General features: G+C 42.8%; 2 protein-coding genes across 2 annotated transcripts in view; one reads left to right on the top strand and one right to left on the bottom strand.

The window, feature by feature from the left end:
* LOC128744243 (clathrin heavy chain) overlaps nt 1-20,627 on the top strand; it is a 356,313-nt gene that overhangs the window by 182,445 nt on the left and 153,241 nt on the right. The window lies entirely within an intron of this gene.
* On the bottom strand, nt 4,727-9,994 carry LOC128740017 (uncharacterized). Its single transcript, XM_053835529.1, has 2 exons — nt 7,762-9,994; nt 4,727-5,388 (listed from the first exon to the last, which is right to left on the bottom strand). Exons 1-2 carry the CDS (start codon nt 9,992-9,994, stop codon nt 4,727-4,729), a joined length of 2,895 nt encoding a protein of 964 aa, XP_053691504.1.

Below are 20,627 nucleotides of genomic sequence, written 5' to 3'. Positions count from 1 at the left end.
TAATTCGCTTTTCTCTCATTCGCATTTAATAATTCTCAGCTAGAAAAGCATTGCCAAAGAATTTGACGTTATGGAATCACCTTTGAGTGTGTTTCGAACCGAATCAGTACTTTTATCGATGAATAGCAACATTGATTTTGAGGTTCACTGGTTCCATCATGGTTCATTTATCCTTCACATTCAATATCACATCACCATTTTATACATGTCCACTCCATCCAAGCAGACAAGCGCCCATCTGCTCCTAACCCTGATTCACATCACAGCATGCACTGCTGGTAAATAAAAATCACACACATTGGTTGCCGAAAAACGCTTACTACAAAGGTCGTCATCGTCAGCTCGCTCTACTTCAATGCGCATACCGCTCAGTTCACACACGAAAACAAATAAAAAACTGCCATCACCAACACACTGTCAACATTCGGGGCAGAAATCAGATAACGCCTGACGCTACCACAGTCTAAGCCTTTTCTTCACCGTACCAAACGATTGCAAGCTTTATGCAATCTTCACGCACGACATAAAATCCGTCAGCATTCACTTTTCAAAATAAATCTGTTCCAAAGCAACCACCAAATGACAATTACTAGTTGATATTTTGAGACAATAACTTAGCTGGTATTTTCCGCTGCATTCCATTTTATATCAAGCGCCTATCGACCTAAATTGACCGACGCCATTTTGGTGAACAGCACCGCTTCTTCACTGCTCATAAAAACTAGGTAAAACCACATTTATTTTTGAAGTTTCTTATTCATTTTGAAATTAGATCACTCTCTGCCAATTAGCACAACATGTTACAACACGTTACGCATTGAAAAACTTAATTCTAACAGGTTCAATTCCACTACTAGTGCTCTCCGGTAAACACGACCGCACTGGCTCACACTTCGAAGCGAACTGTGTAAACAAGTGTTTATTTAGCGGGCGAAAATCGGAAAAAAATTTGAATCTGTGCTGTGTTCAATCGATAAAGAAGGGTCAAGTTCTGAAGGACGTTTATACCCATGGTTTTGCTTTGCTGATAAATCTAGATTTTACCAGATTTTTTATTGCATGCCAGACAAAGTTCAAAATCGTTCAGATATATGGTAATGTTCCAGATTTTTGCCAGATTTCTGTTTCTCCATTCTGCAAAAGAGTCATCACTTCTAATTTCAGACAACATTTTGTATCTGCGTTGAACAAAACCGGCAAGACGTTTCCTGAAAAAGTCCTCCCCTTCGGTCAAATTGATCGCCAAATTTTGGCCAGACATTTATTCGTGTTTGCCAGATTTTCGAATAAACCTATTAGCGACCCTGGGAAGAATAGGGACTCAAACACTCTCTGAAATATTTTTGAACAAGTGATGGAAATGCAGCACAGGTTTCCAGGAATCTTTTTCTGGTGATCTTTCTGGCTAGACGATGTAGACGACGAAATTGTTTCGTCAAAAGGGTTTTGATCAGTCTGTGCTCTTCATCTTGTCTTTTCTTAAAAGTTGAAGCAATACGTATCAATTGCTTCTGTTAGGAAACCATAAAAATAGTTGTTGATTGGCTGGAATTGACAATGCAATCAATGGTGAAAAGGACGACGATACGTTATCTGACGTGTTTTGACTACAGAAACCACTTTGTAGCGAATAGCAGTGTTCAATATCATCATGATTCCGCAATATTCCGAAAAGAATTTGATTTTCTTATCATCTCCATCAACTACTGACTTAATTTCGAATTTTATTTAACATCATCAGAAGTATCTTGACCTGATAAACAACTTTATCGAAAACATCAACCTTCTATCTCATCATGGTTCGACAATATCGCCAAATGAATTGAATTTCGCCGTATACTCTATCTAGTGGACTAGTTCCAAACTTCAGTGTTCGTTACCAAATGCGTCTTGACTTTACAAACAGCTTTGTTGTAAATAGCAACCTTCTAGCTCATTACGGTTCTAAAATATTCCTAAATGAATTTAATTTCTTCATTATTAGCGCCATCTAGCGAATCAGTTCAGAACTTTGTTGTATATCACCGGATGTGTCTTAACTAGATAAGCAACTTTGTCGAAAGACGCAGCCTTCTATCTCTTCACAAACTTGAGCTATTGCCCGCCGTGTACTCAGTACACGACGCAACCGCTTGTGTAACTTTTTTCATTTCAAAAAAGTTACGTTAGTGGTCGCGCTGGTGTACTGAGTACACGCGCGCGGACACACTATTTTTACAAGCAATTTTCGACCACTTTTTTTATTTCTTTTTGCTATATTTTGGCATCATTGGAAAGAGGAAGAGCAGACCTTCGAATACAACCAAAACCTGGTGTAATTTGATTAAAATGTCGATGATTTTTTCACGTTTTTCGAAAACGCGTGTACTCAGTACATTAGCGCGACCGCTCTAGGGTTAACTGGGCAAGAAAATATAATAAACTCTTCAATCGTTGTGTGACCCTTAAAAGGACCGATTGTTTGATTATCATAACTCTAGCTTGCAATAAACTTGCACTAACGCACCTAACGTAATTCTCTTTTCGGTAAATTGGAATACCGATAACCGCTAACCAGGCACAGCTTGTTGCAACGGACCAATCGGAAAGTCACAGCAGCTATACGATCGACGAAGCCGTTCGTGTATGGTCATGAGTCACGATGAAATACCAGTCCAGGTGGCCAGCTGCAAGTAACGTGCCAGTATAGTGCCAAATAGGTTATAATAAGTATAATTCTCATCTCTAGAAAAAGTTATACACTGTAAAAAATTACTTTTGGTGAAAATAAAAAAAACATGAAATTTTCAAAATATTATAGCTTATTTGCCCTTCATTCGCCAGCAATGAAACTTTCAGAAAAGGTAGTGTATATTGTTGCATTTAACATGTCAAAAAATAAAATTTTTGAAAAAATGCACTTTTTTTTAGATACCGTGACCGCCCCTAATTCTGCGCAGCTCCTAATTCTGCGCATTTTTCTTTATATAAGTATTTTTTAACATTGTGCATAACTATGATCATTGCGTTATTTTTTTATAAATGCCTGTTGAATATTACGCCATTATTCACAAATGGGCCATAATATTTGAGAGCGAAATAATTTAACGTGAAACTGAAAGTATTTTATATGGCAGAAAACATCGTCGTTAGCACCAACGCTAAGATTGTTCTGCTAGAAAATTAACAAATTTATGATCGAAATTTTTTGCAATGATCAAATTACCCAGCATAATTGGAAAGAATAATTATTTTTAATCATGTTTCAGACAAAAAGAGTGATTGCATGTATTGCTTTCCTTAAAAAAATGCGATGCAATAATGCGCAGATTTAGGCACAGATTTTTTATCCATGTTCCAAATTCTGCGCAGTAATGTATCCTACGAAGAAAGCGCGAAAGAATACGCAACCTCACCCAAATGGCGGAGGTTTGGAGGCTTGAAAATTCAAGTAGAATCTTTAACTTCCATTGATTGGAATCCTGTGCTGTGTCTCGGGGTCCGAACCCACGAGCGCCAATTCATGAAACCATGTCTTCTATTTTTTTTAATGTCCAACCTCAAGGGGCTGTCAGAGAGTGGGGCAATGGTTTCTATATGAAAACACATTTTTCGGTATTAGTCTAAAGTGTAATATTCAGTATGCAGAAAACCCGAATCAATTCGCCCTTCACGTTATCGAGAATAAAATATTTAAAATGAAGCAATCAAAATGATAACAATATTCCTTTGCCACCCGGACAGCACAAGAAGGCCGGATCATGGATTTAATTATGATAATGGCTAATGTCGGATTTTTTGGTGTGCTTTCAGCGTATAAAGACATTTATTTTCACTTTTTGGTTGTGCAGAATTAGGAGCAAACATGCGCAGAATTAGGCACGGTGGATAAGTTTACAAAACGAAAAATATACTCAATTGTTGGTCGATTTATAATTCCCATATTTTTTACCAGATATTATAGACCGTAGCACTACACGTTGCTGCTATCCACGTTGTTAATTTAAATCTAGAATACTTAGAATAGCGGAAGAATCATACAAATGTCTTAACTGCGCAGAATATGGTACGTTCACGGTATTTAACTTTTTAGTTTTATTTTCTTTTTTTTTCAACGAAAAATATTTTTTTTACAGTGCGCATATTTTTTTTAGAAAGGCAATTTTACTATCTATAACTTTGCTGAAGACACTTTGATGGCGCTTGCCAGAAGGGTTGATCCCCGATAGGTGGTCCTACGTTGTGTCTGATGGTGTTGTATGAACTTCGGTCCACCCGGAACTCGAATTATAGCAAGTGGCTATGGGGAACTGTTAAGTCGTAGACGTCCGTAGTAGTTCCGTAGGTGATTTCGGATCACGGGTGGCAAAGAGAATCACTTTGGTATCACACTTAATTTATTTTAATGGTATTAAACTTAAAGATGACAAACAATTTAGGGTTTCAGTTAACATTTATTAAATAGAGAGATCTCTTTAACGACAACTGATTTGTATGCGATATCGAAGGTGACTGAAGGCTAACTGCCGAGTGGACAGATCGGTCGGGTAGTTGGCTTGACGATCAAGTAAATGTGGCTGCCAGAACGGCTAGAAAAACTCGCCTATTGTGCGCCCGTTAGCACCAGCTGCGAAGTGAGAAGGCGAAACCTCACTCCGTGCTGCCAGAGCCAATATACCCGCCGCCTTGAACTACTATGTTCAAATTAACTAGTTATTTAGGTTAACTTTTATACATAGATTAATATTTATTCTTGTTGCTCAGGATGGTGATTGATGGCTGGAACATCCAGTTGCTCATCCTCGGGAGTCGATTCCGGAACTGGTAGCAGGCAGATCTTCGTGATTGGTCTTGTTATGATTCCTTTTGCTGTACGCAAAGTTACCACGCGTGTCAAATTGTCGCTTCCAGGGTGTATTTGTGTGATGCGGGCTAGTGGCCAACGGATTGCTGGCAGCATTTCATCTACCAGGATTACCATGCGGCCTGGTTGGATCTCGTCGTTTCGAGCAGCACGTTTCGTATCCTTTATCAGCTCCTGCAGATATTCTGATCGCCAGTGTGACCAAAATTTCTGGACGTGTTGTTGCAGTCTTTGTAGATGGTCGAGGGCGTTCACTGGAGTGTGTAGAAGATCTGGGTCGGGCAAGGCTTGAAGCGATGATCCGGTAAGGAAGTGCCCCGGTGTCAATGCAGCAAGGTTGTTGGGATCATCGGACATCGGCAACAGAGGACGTGAGTTCATGGCCGCTTCAATTTGGTGCAGAATCGTATAGTAGTCCTCGAAACTAAGGCGTGTACTACCCAATTGCCGAAACAAATGTCTCTTGGCGGTCTTCACCGCCGCCTCCCACAGGCCCCCGAAGTTTGGTGCTTTAGGGGGAGTCAAATGCCACACGATTCCTTCCTCTGAACAAGCAGATGAGATTTTGCTTTGCTCAACTTCGCTCCTGAATCTTGCGAACAATTCCGCCAGTTCGCGTTTGGCTCCTTCGAAGTTTTTTTCCGTTGTCGGAATATATGTGCGCCGGGGTTCCCCGTCTCGAAATGAATCGACGCAAAGCAGCTAAGAATCCTGGGGTGGACAGGTCCCCAACCAGCTCTAGGTGGACAGCTTTTGTTGAGAAGCATATGAATACACAAAGGTAAGCCTTGGCAGGGGCTGCACGCTTGTGAACTGGTTTTATGTAGAGTGGACCTGCATAGTCCACACCCGTATGTGAGAATGGGCGACTTGGGATGACTCTAGAACTAGGCAGCTGACAGATTTGTTGCTGCTCGGGAACAGGATGCTGGCGTGAACAGCGGAAGCAGTTTCGTACGATGCTTTTCACCAAGTGACGACCATTCAAGGGCCAATATTCCTCGCGAATCGTTGACAGAAGAAGACGCCCGCCGCCGTGGACAAGCTTTCGATGGTAGTTCTCGCCGATAAGCCGAGTGAACGGATGGTTCTTTGGGAGGAGGGCAGGGTGTTTCGATTGGTATGGAAGCTGAGAAAGGTTAAGCCGACCTCCAACTCGCAAAATTCTCTCTGGGTCTACAAATGGCATGAGACGACGAATAGGTGAACTTTTGGCAACAGAATTTCCTCGCTCAAGCTCCTTGATTTCATTACGGAATGCGTCCTGCTGTGCTAAGCGCTAAGAAGGGTATTGGCATTAGCAATTTCTTTGACAGTGAGCGACTGTCGATCAACGTCGTTATCTGAAAGAGGTGCACGTGGTTGGGTTCTGGTTTTCGATCGAGTTCTTTCCGAAAAACGCAGGCAGTAGCCGATGATGTGGAGTAATCGATTATAGGAGGACCCCCGTATAAACCATGGGTTGATGCCAGGTGTCGTTTGAACCGATGCAACTACGCATTTTTTCTCAGGTACTTCTTCGGGGACTGTAGGCAGATGACAAATTGGCCAAAGCTGATGCGGTTGAACCAACCAGGATGGACCATACTTCCAGGCTTCACTATTTACGAATTCTTCGACTGACATCCCACGTGAAACGAGATCTGCAGGGTTCTCCGATCCGGATATATGATTCCATTTCCCGCCATGTGTGTGGTGTTGTACTTCTGACACCCTGTTCGCAACGAAAGTTTTCCAGGAACTGGGTGGTGCGCGCAGCCAGTACAAGCAAACTGCAGAATCAGACCAGAAATATGAAGCCGAGACACAAATGTTTATTGATTCCTTTACGCGATGATACAGGTGAGCTGCCAATACGCAAGCGCAAAGTTCTAGACGAGCGATTGTGAGCTTTTTTAGTGGAGCCACCTTGCTTTTCGAAGCTAGTAGCCGGACTTTAACGATACCCAGAGCATTTTCACATCGAACGTACGTACAGGCTCCGTATGCAGAAGTGGAAGCATCAGCGAACGTATGTAGCTCTACGGTGGCCTCGGGTAGAAACGCGTACCGGTCGATTCGATAGGTTGCAATCTTTGGTAGCTCTCGTCGAAAGTTTTCCCATTTCAACTGGATGGAGTGAGGTACTGGTTCGTCCCAGTCGCAGGAGAGTGCCCATAATTCCTGCATCATAATTTTCGCTGTGACGACGACAGGTGCAATCTGGCCGAGCGGATCAAAGAGCCTAGCGATGTCAGACAAGATGGATCGTTTCGTAGGAGCTTCATAACGTTGTAGTATTGGAGAATCAAACCGAAGTTGGTCGGACTCTGGCTCCCACCAGATCCCCAGCGTTTTCACAGACTCGTCTGGAATGAATTGGACACTGGATTGTGTGCCGATTTGATCGTTCCTCAGCCCCTGCAAAACTTCTAACCGATTTGAAGTCCATTTCCTCAAGATGAATCCTCCTTTGGTTAATAATTCAGACAACTCTTCTCGGAGCTGGATAGCTTCCTGTACCGTATTCGCTCCTCCAATAAAATCGTCCATGTAGAAATTTTTGCGCAGCGCGGGGGCCCCTAAGGGGTATGCAGAGCTTTCGTCGTTTGCAAGTTGTTGAAGGGTTCGTGTAGCCAAAAAAGATGATGGAGCTAAACCGTAAGTCACGGTTAGAAGCTCGTAAGTCTGGACAGGGACGTCCTTCGAAAACCGGAACAGAATGCGTAGCAAAGCGAGATCATCAGGATGGTGTAGAATCTGCCTGTACATTTTTTCTATGTCTCCGACGACAGCCACAGGGTAAGTGAGGAACCGAAGAACAATTGAAAGGAGGTCATCTTGAACCACCGGACCCACACAAAGTGCTTCATTAAGAGAGAAGCCGGTCGAAGTACGAGCTGAACCGTTAAATACCACTCTAATTTTGGTAGTCGTACTATCTTCCTTTAGGACAGGGTGGTGGGGCAGATAAAACGTGTGGGAGTGATTTCCGTCGTCCGGCTCGACCAGTCGCATATGGCCAAGGGAGAGGTACTCCTTTATGAATTTATGGTATTCCTTCTTCAATGTTTCATCGCGGTCGAGTCGCCGTTCAAGCTGAGAGAAACAGCGAAGTGCACAGTTTTTAGATTCTCCTAACATAGCATCAAAGTCGGGCTTTCGTGGCAGACGAACGATGTAGCGCCCCGACTCGTCTCGTGTTGTCGTAGATTGATAGAAATCTTCACAGTAGCGCTCTTCGATGAAGTAGTTATTGTTGACGGTTAATTCCTCGGTTTTCCAGAATCGTTCCATACTCTCCTCCAGTGTCAGCATGGAAACAGCAACGATACTAGGATTTGAGGACTGCAGCTGAGCGGGGTGTGTCGTGGTAGCTGAGCCTGTGACGACCCAACCAAATACGCTGTCCACCAGAATCGTAAGATTATCGGCCATCCGGAGACGAGCTGTGCTAGGGAAGAATGAATGGAAATGTTTTGCGCCTAGTACCATGTCAATCTGCTGGCTCTTGTTGAACAGGGGATCTAACACTAAATTCTGCGGAATTTGCCAATCATGAACGGAGATGTCCTGCGCAGGAAGATCTGCAGTAACCGTATCCATCAGTAAAAACTCGATCCCGCATTCAAATTGATCATTCTGGGACTTGATGCGAGCGAAGATTGTTTCACGCACCCTCTTGGAGAGATTGCCTGCTCCCTGGATAGTCACGTTCACTGGACTTCTCTTCAGATGCAAACTGCGTGCCAAACGATCAGTAATGAGATTAGGCTGGGAACCACTGTCGAGTAAAGCACGAGCTGTATGGTCCTGACCGTAAGCATCAATAATCTTAACCAACGCAGTTAATAGAAAGACATATTCTCGAGGCTGCGGCGCAGCAGTACTGGCAACAACTCTGTGAACACTCTCCGCTGATGCCATGAAAGATTGGGATCCATTATTGTCGATGGGCTGAACCACTTGAGTCGGCATAGACGTATGAACGGCGGTTGGTTCATTTGCTGACCTAGAATTTTCACTGGAGTGCAGCATGGAGTGATGACGCATATTACAGTGCTTGCAATTGTAATTCGAAGGACAATTTCGAACGATATGATCGCTTTTCAAGCAGTTGTGGCATAGTCGTTTAGCAGACACGAATTGCTGCCGTTCGGTTGGAGAATATCGGCTGAATTTTGCACATTTCATTAGCGGATGTTCCTGGTTACAAGCAGGACATTTGCTTCCAGGCCTGGATGTGGAAGCGCAAGATGACAAGCGAAAGTTCGACGACTTCTTGGACGTAGACGTGGACACAAATGGAACGGATGGTGGCTGATGATGGTTAACCATGACGGACTCCAAGACTCGCATTCGTCGCTGTAGAAATTCGATCAAACAGTCGTAGTTCGGTTGATTATTCGTTGATGCATGATCCTCCCAGGATTTCAGTGTGTCGCTAGGAAGTTTAGTGCATAGAAGATGCTCCAGGATGCTGCTCCAGGAGTCAGTCGGCTCACCTAGTTGACCCAAAGTTTTAGTATGACGCTGGAATTCATCGACTAGAGCGTGCAGAAACGCGGCAGATTCCTTCCGAACCGAAGAGATATCGAACAGAGCCTGCAAGTGTCGCTTCTTCAGTAGATAATCATTAGCGTATCGGTCGACGAGTGTTTGCCAAGCCAAGTTATAGTTCGCGGAGCTGATGGCTATCGATTCGATCAGCTGCGATGCCTCACCTTTTAAAGCTGCCTTTAAATAGTGAAATTTTTGGATGGAAGGAACGTCCCCGTTAGAGTGGAACAATGCCAAGAAGGTGTCATGAAATCCTAGCCACTGCATGTAGTCTCCATTGAATTCAGGGAGAGAAATGGTCGGAAGTTTCAACCCAGAGAGAGCGGAAGTGTGAGACGAATTTTCAGGGATGCGAGCTGGTAGACTTGAAACAGGAAGTTTGGAAATCAAGTCGGCTCTTATTTGAAACAGCCGAGGCTCAAAATCGGCACGTATGTCTGCGTTGATTTGCCTACCTTCTTCGGTATCCTCGCTGTCTTCTAGCTGCCCCTGCACCTCCTCCAGGGACGCCCACATGCTGTTCAGGTATTCCAGACGGATCGATACCTGAGCTTGATCCCGTTCTGCGTCGAAGGAATTCACGAAGGCCTCTGCCCGACCCAATGCAGTCATCATCGTTGCTCGCCGGGATAGTAAAGTTGCTTTATGTAGTTGTGCCATTTTCCGTCGTGTTCGGATGATGTTAAATAACTGGCGAGAAACGAGTCTGTCGAACGAAAAGACCCCGGTAGGCCTGGTGAGTGGATTGATAAATACTTGGAATGGTACTCACCAATTCCAAGGCAAGTATGTGCCTTGTATTTTATAATATAAAGCTGCCAACCGGAACGTATAAAAGCACAGTCCGTGCTAATTGAGCTGGATGTCGATAGCAGTTTATGAATCTCGACGAAAATCCACAGAATCCACAGAATAGATGCTGGATAGTTGAACTGGGTGCAGAAATTATGCAGAAAAAACCAATGTCGGTCCGCAATGACGATTGGTAGCGATGATTGTTGTAACAATCCACCGAATTGCCGGGATGCAATGGTGGAATAGCGTCTCTTGGACTTTCCAAGCTCGCTGTAATGGCGCTTAATGGCCAAAAACACAATGGCGGTGCTCGAACAATAGAGCGGTTGGACAAATTGTCCTCTCGGTGACGGTGACCGGTGGCGGTCAAGATGTACTCCAAACGGCTTGGCAGCAATCACGATCCGGTCCGTCGCCAAAGTATGCAAAGAAACGAAACGGGAATCTAAGGGTACCTGCGAGCCACAAAATATCAATCGGACAGGTAATTACCTGATGGCCGATTATTCGAGCCTTGTATAATTAGGATATACGCCTATAAAGATGGCCGGAACAAAATGGCAGCGCCCAGAAAAGCGTCTCACGTGCTTCGGATGATTGTTGAATCCGGACGATGTGACCGATCCTGGTCACGGCACCAGTTTTATGATGGCGCTTGCCAGAAGGGTTGATCCCCGATAGGTGGTCCTACGTTGTGTCTGATGGTGTTGTATGAACTTCGGTCCACCCGGAACTCGAATTATAGCAAGTGGCTATGGGGAACTGTTAAGTCGTAGACGTCCGTAGTAGTTCCGTAGGTGATTTCGGATCACGGGTGGCAAAGAGAATCACTTTGGTATCACACTTAATTTATTTTAATGGTATTAAACTTAAAGATGACAAACAATTTAGGGTTTCAGTTAACATTTATTAAATAGAGAGATCTCTTTAACGACAACTGATTTGTATGCGATATCGAAGGTGACTGAAGGCTAACTGCCGAGTGGACAGATCGGTCGGGTAGTTGGCTTGACGATCAAGTAAATGTGGCTGCCAGAACGGCTAGAAAAACTCGCCTATTGTGCGCCCGTTAGCACCAGCTGCGAAGTGAGAAGGCGAAACCTCACTCCGTGCTGCCAGAGCCAACACACTATTTCGATCAAATAAACCATTTTTCCAATATAAAATATTTAATGGGTTAGCACCATTTTTGGTTAGGCCATTTTGAAAAAGCAGTCTAGATCTTAAAAAAATAACATTTTTTTAATTGACCAAACTCGTGACTTTAGTCATGACCTTGAAATGCGGTCAGGCATATATTAATATTTTTTTTTTGAAACGATGATTCTACAATTGATGAAGGGACGGTAAGGGAAAGTAATGAAGAAGGATTTTTTCCGGGAATGAAGGGGAAGGGTGGAAAGGAAGGGGGGGGGTAATAGGTAGCTATGCTTAACAAGTTGTCGTTGTGACTCCTATCTTTTGTCCAATGCTGGAAGGTGCATGGGTCGAACCAAGCTATAATCAGAGATTATAACCGGATTTGAACCCACAACACCTGCCAGGGCGTGTACACGGGTACCAGTGAGCGACACGCCCGGGCAGGTGTTGTGGGTTCAAATCCGGTTATAATCTCTGATTACAGCTTGGTTCGACCCATGCACCTTCCAGCATTGGACAAAAGATAGGAGTCACAACGACAACTTGTTAAGCATAGCTACCTATTACACCCCCCCTTCCTTTCCACCCTTTCCCTTCATTCCCGGAAAAAATCCTTCTTCATTACTTTCCCCTACCGTCCCTTCATCAATTGTAGAATCATCGTTTCAAAAAAAAATATTAATATTTTTTTAAACATAACAGTTATGCAAAGTTTCAGCTAAATCAAAAATGACAAATTAAAATCGATTTGCGAAACTTCGTGGAATCACTCAAATATCTGCATCACCGCTCGTTGCCGTTGGTGGCACAGCAGAATAAGGAATTATTTAATAAGGAACTATTTAGTTCTCTTGTAACTTTGTTATCTATACCTATAAAGAAGGATTTCTGTCTGTCTGTCTGTCTGTCTGTCTGTCTGTCTGTCTGTCTGTCTGTCCTGTGTTCCTTATAGAATCAAAAACTACTGAACCAATCGGCGTGAAAATTTGCATGTAGAGGTTTTTGGGGCCAGGAAAGGTTTTAGTGATGGTTAGAGACCCCTCCCCCCACTAAGAGGGGGGGCTCCCATACAAATGAAACACAAATTTCTGCATAACTCGAGAACTAATCAAGCAAATAGAACCAAATTTGGCATGTGGGTGTTTTCGGTGACAAGAATTTATTCTAGGGTAATTTGAGACCCCTCCCCTCTTTATAAGGGGAATTATAACTCCTCTCCCCTTTAAGAGGGGGGGTTTTCTTTCAAATTTCCTCATAACTCGAGAACTAATCAAGCAAATAGAACCAAATTTGGCATGTGAAAGTTTTCGAGGGCAAGAAAATTTTCTATGTTGAATTAGGACCCCTCCTCACTTTAAGAGGGGGGGCTCCTGTACAAATGAAATACCAATTTCCTCATAACTCTAGAACTAATCAAGCAAATGGAACCAAATTTGGCATGTGTGTGTTTTTGAAGACAAAATTTTTTTCTATGATGAATTGGGACCCCTCCCTACTTTAAGTGGGGGGGGGGGGTCCTATACAAACGAAATACAAATTTCCTTATAACTCGAGAGCTAATCCAGCAAATGGAACCAAATTTGGTATGTAGGTGTTTTTGGAGGCAAGAATTTTTTCTATGATGAATAAGAACCTCTCCCCACTTTAGGAGGGGGGGCTCCTATACAAATGAAATACAAATTTCCTCATAACTCGAGAACTAATCAAGCAAATAGAACCAAATTTGGCATGTGGGTGTTTTCGGTGACAAGAATTTATTCTATGGTAAATTGAGACCCCTCCCTCTTTATAAGGGGAATTGTAACTCCTCTCCCCTTTAAGAGGGGGGGCTTCCATACAAATTTCCTCATAACTCGAGAACTAATCAAGCAAATGGAACCAAATTTGGCATGTGAAGGTTTTCGAGGGCAGGAAAATTTTCTACGGTGAATTAGGACCCCTCCCCACTCTAAGAGGGGGGGCTCCTGTACAAATGAAATACAAATTTCCTCCTAACTCGAGAACTAATCAAGCAAATAGAACAACATTTGGCATGTGGGTGTTTTTTTTGGTGACAAGAATTTATTCTATGGTGAATTGAGACCCCTCCCCTCTTTATAAGAGGAATTATAACTCCTCTCCCCTTTAAGAGGGGGGGCTTCCATACAAATTTCCTCATAACTCGAGAACTAATCAAGCAAATGCAACCAAATTTGGCATGTGAAGGTTTTCGAGAGCAAGAAAATTTTCTATGGTGAATTAGGACCCCTCCCCACTTTAAGAGGAGGGGCTCCTGTACAAATGAAATACAAATTTCCTCATAACTCGAGAACTAATCAAGCGAATTGAACCAAATTTGGCATATGTGTGTTTTTGGAGACAATTTTTTTTTCAATGATGAATTGGGACCCCTCCCCACTTTAGGAGGGAGGGTCCTATACAAACGAAATACAAATTTCCTCATAACTCGAGAACTAATCCAGAAAATGGAACCAAATTTGGCGTGTAGGTGTTTTTGGAGGCAAGAATTTTTTCTGTGATGAATTAGGACCTCTTCCCACATTAGGAGGGGGGGCTCCAATACAAATGAAATACAAATTTCCCCATAACTCGAGAACTAATCAAGCAAATAGAACCAAATTCGGCATGTGGAGGTTTTTGGAGGCAAAAATATTTTCTACGGTGAATTAGGATCCTTCCACACTTCAAGAGGGGGGGCTTCTACACAAATGAAATACAAATTTCCTCATAATTCGAGAACTAATCAAGCAAATGGAACCATATTTGGCATGTGGGTGTTTTTGGAGGCAACCATTTTTCCCATTATGAATTAGGACTTCTTACCTTTTTACGAGGGGGGGGGGGCTCCCATTCAAACGAAATACAAATTTGCTCATAACTTTAGAACTAATCAAGCAAATGGAACCAAATTTGGCATGTGAGAGTTTTAGATGGCGGAATTTTTTTTCTGTGGTGTATTACGACCCCTTTCCCTTTTAAGAGGGTGGGCTCCCATACAAATGAAATACAAATTTCCTTATAATTTGAGTACTAATCAAGCAAATGGAACCAAATTTAGCATGTAGGAGATTTTTGAGTCTTGAATTTATTTTATGATAGTTAGAGACCTCTCACCCCTGTGGTAGGGGGGTATGGACTCTCATACAAATAAAACAGAAATTTTTGCGAAACTCAAAAACTAATCCAACTCGAGAAATTCGAGACTCTTCCATAAAACATTAATCAATAACAAGACCACAAAAACTATCTATAGTAACACTAGATCATTCAGGACGAGCCGGTCGCGAGTGTTGCCGGTGACCCGCCGTCGGAAGCGCCGCCCACTGGGGGGCTTGCAAAACTCGAGATAGTGACAAAGATCATCCGAGATTCATGATTTATGTACAACACAGGTTAATTTGTGGCAATACGAAGTTTGTCGGGTCAGCTAGTAGTAGAATAAATGGAACTTTCCATCGACTTTCTCGTCTATTCCTGAATTGTACCTAGATAATTGAAAATTATTTCGACCAATCACGAAGCGACAATTTCTAGTTAGACCGAGTTAGTTATTTTCAATTTTTCAATTGCGCGCATTGAAAATCAATAGTTTTCTATATTTTCCAATTCGATTTTCCGATCGAATGGTGTAAATATTTTGGAAATCTATTGAAAATAGATTATAAGCCGAAGCGTGAAAATGCGTTGCCACTTTGATGACGTCATTGCCAACAACCAATTACGAAGCGAGGATTTCTAGGTGGACAATGCTCCATTATATCCAATTTTTCAATAGTGCGCTCTTTAAGATCAATAGTTTTCTTTATTGGTGTGGACGCGTAGAAGATTTTCCGATCGATTGGTGCAAAAATAGTAAAAATCGATCGGAAAACCGCTGAGCTATTAGCGCCCAAAACCTATCATTTTTCGTGACGCTGGCATTTTTCGATTTTTTGGAATGACACCCTATCTCAAAACTTGCCGTAAGACGTAGTCCTATGTCAAAAACATAAACACACAACACAGAGCAAAATTGGTGACTGCTAATGCCAAATTTTTGTGAAGAAATCATGTTTCGATATAAGATAATTTCGATATAAGACAAGTTTTTGAAATTATAAATTGTCTTATATCGAGGTATCCCTGTAGTGGTTTCTGCGGGAGGCTGCCCCCCCCCCGCAGTGGCCGGCGCTTCCGACGGCGCGTCACTGGCGCACACTCGCGGCCTGCGGCCGTCTCGCCCTGAATCATCTAGGAAATATTTGCTACTAACACGATCAATAGGCCACGCACCCTATAATAAACGTAAATCATTCGCGCTTAGGGGAAGAAACAACTATCAATCATCTATAATACATATATCTACTAAAATAAAAAAAAAAAAAGACGCAAAGTATGCTTTGTTTTTCTGAAACTAAGGTGCAGAATTTTACGAAAAGCTTTTTTCCTTCACCTATCATTGACGCTGATCATCACAGAGCTGAGAGTGGAACAAAAAGCAATAGAGGGAAAAATTTTAAACGGTTTTCGAGGGGATGTTTTAAATTCGCGGAGAGAAATAGATGAAAAAATTTATTCAAAATGTGTAAGGTCTTACAAATGCACGAATACGGTTTTCCGGACAAACTGACGCGACTGATCAGAGCTACATTGGATCGAGTGATGTGTTTCGTACGCATCTCTGGGACACTCTCGAGTCCCTTTGAGACGCGACGAGGGTTGAGACAAGGTGACGGTATATCCTGCATGCTGTTCAACATCGCTCTTGAGGGGGTGATCCGACGAGCGGGCATCGAAACGAGAGGCACGATTTTTACCAAGAGTAGCCAACTTCTAGGCTTTGCAGATGACTTCGATATCATTGCCAGGAACTTTGCGACGGCGGAGGCAATCTACGCCAGACTGAAAGTGGAGTCTAGGAGAATTGGGCTAAAAATAAATGCGTCGAAGACCAAATACATGAAAGGAAGAGGCTCAAAGGAAACAAATGCGTGCCTCCCACGGACGGTAACCGTTGACGGCGACGAACTAGATGTGGTAGAGGAGTTCGTGTATTTGGGATCGCTGGTGACCGCGGACAACAACACTAGTAAGGAGATCCAGCGGCGCATCCAAGCGGGAAATCGGGCCTACTTTGCCCTTCGTAAAACGCTACGATCAGGAAGCATACGCCGCCGCACGAAGCTAACAATGTACAAAACCATTATTAGACCGGTAGTTCTTTATGGACTTGAAGCCGTGACGCTGCTTACGGAGGACATACGCGCCCTTGCCGTGTTTGAGCGGAAAGTGCTGCGGACGAGATTTGGCGGAGTACAAACTGAAAGCGGAGAGTGGCGGAGGCGTATGAATCACGAGCTACAGGCACTGCTTGGGGAGACGCCCATCGTACATCTAGCGAAAGTTAGCAGGCTACGGTGGGCCGGACACGTCGTAAGCATGCCGGACGACAGTGCGACGAAAATAGTTCTCTTCAACAACCCCACCGGCACCAGGAACAGGGGGGCCCAACGTGCACGATGGCTCGACCAGGTCGAAAGCGATTTGCGACTTCTGAGACGACTAGGAAATTGGCGACGAGTGGCCCAAGACCGAGTTGAATGGAGACGAGTGCTTGAAACAGCACGAGCCACCCCGGCTCTATGCTGCTGAAGAAGAAGAAGAAGGTTCAACAAAATGAGCAATAAAAATTTTGTTGATTTGGGTATTCCGGGAAAATTCGGCCTTTCGTGATTTGGCCATTCGTGATTCGACGTTCTGTGACTGTTGTTGGAATTCGGCCGTTTGGATTTCGGTCATTTGTGTTTCGGCCATTCGGTACCAGCTCGTAATGAACGGCTCACTTATTTTACGTCATCAACAGATCGTTTGCGAGACAACGAATATTCAACGGGCTGGTACCGAATGGCTGAAAAACAAATGGCCGAATATCGAATGGCCGAAATCCAAATGGCCGAATTCCAACAACAGTTACAGAAGGCCGAATCACGAAAGGCCGAATCGCGAAAGGCCGATTCATGAATGGCCGAATCACGAATGGCCGAATCACGAAAGACCGAATTTTTCCGGAATGCCCAAATCAACAACATTTTTATTGCTCATGTTGTAACCTTACACATTTTGAATAAATTTTTTCATCTATTTCTCTCCGCGAATTTGAAACATCCCCTTGAAAAATCTTTAAAATTTTCCCCTCTATTGCTTTTTGTTCCACTCGCAGCTCTGTGATGATCCGCGTCATTGCTAGGTGAAGGAGAAAAGCTTTTCGTATAATTTTGTACCGTAGTTTCAGAAAAACAAGACATACTCTGCGTCTTATTTTTTATTTCTGTAGATAGAGTATAGATTATTGAAGATTCTTTGTTCCCCTAAGCGCGAATTATTTACGTTTATTATAGGGTGCGAGGCCTATTGATCGTGTCAGTAGCAAATGTTTCCTAGATGACTCAGGGCGAGACGGCAGCAGGCCGCGAGTGTGCGCCGATGACCCGCCGTTGGAAGCGTCGGCCACTACCAGGGGCAGCCCCCCGCAGAAACCACTACTATTTAGGTGCATGCATTTTCCTAGGTTTACTGACTAGTAGGGATTATCCCATAGTTAAGTCCGAACGAGCGGCATCGAGTAAGGACAGCATATACCCAGCATTTGTGCAGGCTGAAGGCCAAGATTATTTTCGGCCGAATATGACGTTCGGTCATTCGTGTTTCAGCCTTTTGTGATTCGGCCATTCGTGATTCGGCGATTTGTGATTCGGCCGTTCGTGATTCGGCCATTAGATATATTATGCCATTTGTTATTTCGGCCATTCGTGATTCGGCCATTTGTGTTTCGGCCATTCGTTGGTAATCCTTTTCAGCAACGTATTCTTCTTCTGGACTGGTATGGTAGGTTTCGTCATTCATCACAATACAGAACCATTTTGTGAACAACTTCCTTCCGCGAGTTTTGGCCACCGTGTTCTGTTTGTCACTCCAGTTTGGTGCCATCTGAACTTTGTCCCCGTGCAGTCCACAACGTGTCGCAACTACCATGCTGGCATTCGTCGGGTCTGTGGTGCTGCGTTTCCTACTGTTGTCATCATTCCGTTTGGTAATCTGATGCTTCTTGAACGTCTGATTACTTGGGATACGGTTGAGTGTTCGATTTTGAGCTGTTTACTCCTCCGTCGATGAGAAGCATTTGGCTTTTCGAAGAAAGTACTCAAATTTTTTACGTACTTTCTCTTGTTCAAAGAATATTACTGTAATCTCTTAATCTATTTTGGTAAAACTCTGCCGATATAAACAACATACTTTCAACTATTTTTAGTCAAAATTTCTGTTACGTTTACCCATGCGGCAAAAAGTTACTAACTAATCAGTGGGTCCAGTTTTTTCGAATGCAGTTTTCAAAATACCCACAACCCAAAAGCGAAAGGTTGAATTAATAAAGTGTATTCGGATGTATTCGGTAGTTGTAGGAAATTAAATGTAGTAATTAGAAATTTTATAAAAACAGTGGAGCAACTGGAGTAACATATGAAAAAGACCTGTTCAACTTAAAATATTAAAATTAATCCAACTTTTTCTCCAAATATCTCGAAAACGGCTGCATTTAGAAAAACAATTATTATGACCAATTTTGTTGTAAATGACATAAAGAATTGTTATTTGTATTACAAATTAATATATTACTTGAAAAATCCCAAGTTGGAAAAAAATCATGAAAGTCGTTCTACGAAGCCCGTCCATGAAAGTTGCTCCATCTCAGGATAACTTTTAAAAGGTTGCAAATTACTTCTATTTTTTCCAAAAGAAATTTAAAATTTTCAAAAATGGTATATTTTTGATATCTTGATTTTAAGTTTTTTTTTTGAATAGAAAAATAGAAAAAATTCTTGCATCCAAAAACACCCACATGCCAAATTTGGTTCCTTTTGATTGATTAGTTCTCGAGTTATGAGGAAATTTGTATTTCATTTGTATGCCCCCTCACCTCCTTAAACGGAGAGGGGTCCTAATTCTTCATAGAAAAAATTCTTTCATTCTAAAACACCCACATGCCAAATTTGGTTCCATTTGATTGATTAGTTCTCGATTTGTGAGGAAATTTGTATTTCGTTTGTATGGGAGCCCCCCTTTAGAAGGGGGAAGAGGGGAGAGATCCTAATTTACCATAGAAAAAATTCTTGCCTCCGAAAACCTTCACATGCCAAATTTGGTTCCATTTGCTTGATTGGCTCTCGAGCTCTGAAAAAAATTGTATTTCATTTATGTGAGAGCCCCCCTCTTAAAGGGGGGAAGGGTCATAATTCCCCTCCTAGATAGGAGGAGGGGTCTCAATTCATCATAGAAAAAATTCTTGTCTCCAAAAACACCCACATGCCAAATTTTGTTCCATTTGCTTGATTAGTTCTGGAGTTAAGAGGAAATTTGTATTTCATTTGTATGGCAGCCCCCCCCCCCTTTTAAAGGGGAGAGGGCTCATAATTGCCCTCATAAAGATGGGAGGGGTCTTCATTCACCATAGAAAAAATCTTGTCTTCAAAAACACTCACATGCCAAATTTTGTTCGATTAGCTTTATTAGTTCTCGAGTTATGCAGAAATTTGTGTTTTTAATTTGTTTGGGAGCCCCCGCCCCCCTTAGTGCGGGGAGGGGTCTCTATCCATCATAAGAACCTTGCCTGGCCCCAAAAACTCCTACATGCAAGTTTTCACGCCGATCGGTTCAGTAGTTTTCAGTTCTATAAGAAACATACCGACAGACCAGTTTTATAGGTACATACATGCATTCAATACAATTAGTTCATCATACCCTACACCGAACCACGGCAGTAGTGGGATGAAATCAAAGGATTTTTCAACGCGAGTTCTTGGGTGGACTTTTGGAAGTATTTGGACCCGATCTGGACATTCCGGAATACCCGTTGTTGGTTCAAAGGGAACTCGAAATTGGCTATTTTGAAGTTTCTTTGGAGCTGTTGAACCCCATTTGCCATATTTCTGATGAAAATTCAAAACGGCCAATTTTGAGTTCCGGTAGAACCGACAACGGATATTCCGGAATGTCCAGGTTGGGTCAAAATACATCCAAAAGTCCACGCATGGACTCGCGTTGAACAATCCTTTGATTTGATACCCCATTTGCCATATTACTGATGAGAATTCAAAACGGCCAATTTTCAGCTCCGGTAGAACCCATACCGGATGTTCCGGAGTGTGTAACATGAACTTGCGCTCTACAGGATAATGTAAGATTCATTCTTATTGACCACAAATGAAATGGATAACTTTTGCGCACTCTGTTGAGCAGATTTATACTATTACTAGCCGATCCGACAAACTTCGTA

Source organism: Sabethes cyaneus, chromosome 3, assembly GCF_943734655.1.
Source record: "Sabethes cyaneus chromosome 3, idSabCyanKW18_F2, whole genome shotgun sequence".
Taxonomy (NCBI): domain Eukaryota; kingdom Metazoa; phylum Arthropoda; class Insecta; order Diptera; family Culicidae; genus Sabethes; species Sabethes cyaneus.
This window is presented reverse-complemented; position numbering and strand designations above follow the sequence as displayed.

What these genes read in the sequence shown, in the direction of transcription:
- LOC128740017 (XM_053835529.1), bottom strand. Translation starts at nt 9,994, where the DNA reads ATGACTGCATTGGGTCGGGCAGAGGCCTTCGTGAATTCCTTCGACGCA. An exon ending in CCCTGTCCTAAAGGAAGATA is followed by an intron (nt 5,389 to 7,761) that starts GTACGACTACCA and finishes CTGCTTGTTCAG; the next exon opens with AGGAAGGAATCGTGTGGCAT.